Consider the following 3074-nt stretch of genomic DNA (forward strand, 5'->3'; position numbering starts at 1 on the left):
ATTAATTTTGTGGGTGGGACTGAAATTCTTACCACAGTAATTTATAATCTGGTATTATCTAAAGTCCTGCAGAGAAATATACAGCATAAAAGTATTTGAGATGAGCAGACAACTTTAGAACATATTTATCAAACATATTATTTGATAAAACATGACAGGACTTGAACATTTTTCACCAACCTCGTGAAACTTCATAGTAACATAAAATTTTAAAAGAAAACAGCCTTAGAAGCAACCCCCAGCTGCTCACAGAAATAGCAAATCATGACAATAATGACCATAAGAATGGTCAACTCAACAAAAGTGATATTTTCTACAGGCAGTTTTATGTATCTACATCACTTTACATTGTAATCATCAACTTGATAATCCACTTTCAAGAAAACCAATCAAATAAGCATAACATAATTCAAACAAAGGCATCCATTTTTAAATAAGTATTTAATCATTACATTGTTACAGATATACTGGAATCCTAACACAAATAAACCTCATTCAAAATGCAATTTGATTATATTAATTTGCTGTATGCTTCCAAATCTTAATTTTCCCTCAGGTTATAATCCAGCTAGCATTTCCAGTTCAAAAGCACAGTCTTCTCCATGTGCTTTTTTCACCAGCTATGACTTGCACAGCATGTTTCTAGTCAAATTAAATATTCTCAGGTGAAAAATCCTTTACCTGAGAGCCAATATTTGTGAGCTCTGCACATTCTTGTCAGTTTTATTCCCCATTATCTTCAATTCAAACAGGTCATAAAACTTCTCGTCTTAAACTGACAATCTGAAATCACAAAAAAACCCTGAAACTGATTTCTTATTTAAGTGCATTGTTTTCATTCAGTACATTTTTATTCTCACTCTGTATTAAGCAGGATGGCAGGAGCTGAAGTGGTGTACAAGTAAGGCAAAAATTCACATTATTTCACATCATGCTCTGAAATGTTAAGCAGGACTAGTCACAGAAATCTCTGGAAGATGTAAGATATCATTTAAGAAAAAAGACAGTGAAACAATATAAGTGAGTCTTGATTTCAGATCTCTTACTGGAGAGTGTTTCGCACAAGCCTGGGGCTTAATGGCACTTAAAATGAAGGAAAAGCTTCCTAAATGCCAATTTCAGTTTTGAATTGACTATGATCAGGATAATTGAGTGCATGGAAGGATACGCCCCAGCTACAACTAAGGATACTGCAATTTTCACCACATCTTTACTTTGAGATGTCGACAGTATCAACAGAATTTGAGCTACAAAACTGGAAAGATACAGGATTAAGAAAGAAATAATGGATTTAATAGCAGTTAGGTGAACATCTACCATAGCATCCCTGAAAGTATTTGCATAACATTGCATCGTCTTTCTGTGTTTCCACAGAGAAGTAATTAACAGAGCTGAGGTCACCACGGAGAGTACTAGAGGGAAAAAACAACCTACAAAGTAAAGAAGCAGCAAGCAGAGATATGAACTATCCCAGTCCATGATATGAGCTGTGCTATTTTCTCTGCAGTTCCCTGCTGAGCTGCACAGGTAAGTGCTGGGTGTAATCCATAGTAAAGGAAGAGAAGTCATAGAAGAGATCACCAGCGATCCAAGAAGAAGCCATGGGACCATCCCAGCTATTCTGCGCTTGACTTGCAGCAGCAGCCTGTGGGTGATGTTGATTATTTTTACACAGTACAGTACGTAGAGCCAGGTACTGAACCACAGGCTGCTATGGTTTACAAACATCCACACAGCACCAAAGTCCTTGTACACTGAAGCCAGCTTTAACACATCTGCAAAGTAGAGACTGTAGATGTGCATCAGGACTGTCGCCTGCAAGATAAATCTTGATGTGCTCAGAAAGATCAGGATCATATCAGCAGAAGATGTTTTTTTGGTTTTGATCCAATTAATGATATTAACAGTTGTAATAAATCCATTTCCAATAAATCCAACAAGAACTTCAATAGCTACAATGCTTATTGAAACGATAAGAGGTGGTGGCAACATCTTGCTGCTTTGGTCACTTCTGCCTGATTAGCCTGTGTAGCTGCACAGGAAGCTGAGCCGTTCTGATGGTATCTGACTAGTCCTAGCTCTTACCTGCTCACCTTATATCTAGGAGGAAAAAGACATCTGGAAATGATAGCAGATCTGTAAATGATAATGATAAATTATTGATGTTCTTCCTGAATGTGCAAATCAGAGAAAGATTTAATAATTAACTATAAACTTTTACATGTGTAAGATTTGCCTATGCTTTTCCTCAGGAGCGTGAGATAGGCAGCTGTATTAACCTACCCATCTTGTGTCCAATTGCTTATATTCTTGTCTAGAGTGACAGAAAGCTCTGTGGCTCTCTGGTTACAGCTGTACCTGATAACGTGGAGGGGTATCCAACATGAAACCCAACAGAGTTGTATATCTCAGCAAAGACATCTTCTATTGTAAGTAGCATCTTTCAGGCTGTGTTGAAGATTTATAGATTATAACTAGACCAAAAACTTGCAACCACTTTAACAAGGAGAAAAGTATACAGCCTCCACCTTATTTTTGAGAAGTACTTAAGACAATGAAGCTCCTATCCAAGGATTATTGCTACATTTAGTTGACCACTTCTCATACGTAGCCACATATATGGGCTCAAAAGATGACACTAGCCGATGTGCAGAGGATGGGCTGGACAAGTAGAGCAGTCCACCTAGCAGAACCCTGACAAAAACCCCACCCTCTGCAGATGTTTCACTGTCTCAACGTCTATCTCAGCTGCATGCCACACAGTTTGATAGCGAATTTAGACCTGTTCTGCTTTATAGACTGAAAATGTGTCATCCATCTTCATCCATGTCTTTCGCTGATGCTGTAATGAGCACAGTCCAGAATAGTGGTGGACCTCACTGATCTGCATCCTGCTTTAGTCCGTATTTATAAACAAATACTTCTGGTTTAGAGAACAATGTGTCCTCACCTTCTCAATCCTGAACCCATGAATCCAAGCTATAAATACAATATTGGAAAATTTATATTGTCAATATATTTTTTCTTGAAAGAAAGATATATGAAATACAGTAGGGACTGTGACAACAGAATGA

The 3074-nt window shown here is 37.6% G+C and overlaps 1 protein-coding gene across 1 annotated transcript; it reads right to left on the reverse strand.

The window, feature by feature from the left end:
- Positions 1 to 1074: 1074 nt before the first annotated feature.
- On the reverse strand, positions 1075 to 1992 carry LOC120749151 (taste receptor type 2 member 40-like). The gene has a single exon (XM_040056321.1). It carries the CDS (start codon positions 1990 to 1992, stop codon positions 1075 to 1077), a length of 918 nt encoding a protein of 305 aa, XP_039912255.1.
- Between the last annotated feature and the right edge of the window lie 1082 nt (positions 1993 to 3074).

Source organism: Hirundo rustica, chromosome 2 (genome assembly GCF_015227805.2).
Source record: "Hirundo rustica isolate bHirRus1 chromosome 2, bHirRus1.pri.v3, whole genome shotgun sequence".
NCBI lineage: Eukaryota > Metazoa > Chordata > Aves > Passeriformes > Hirundinidae > Hirundo > Hirundo rustica.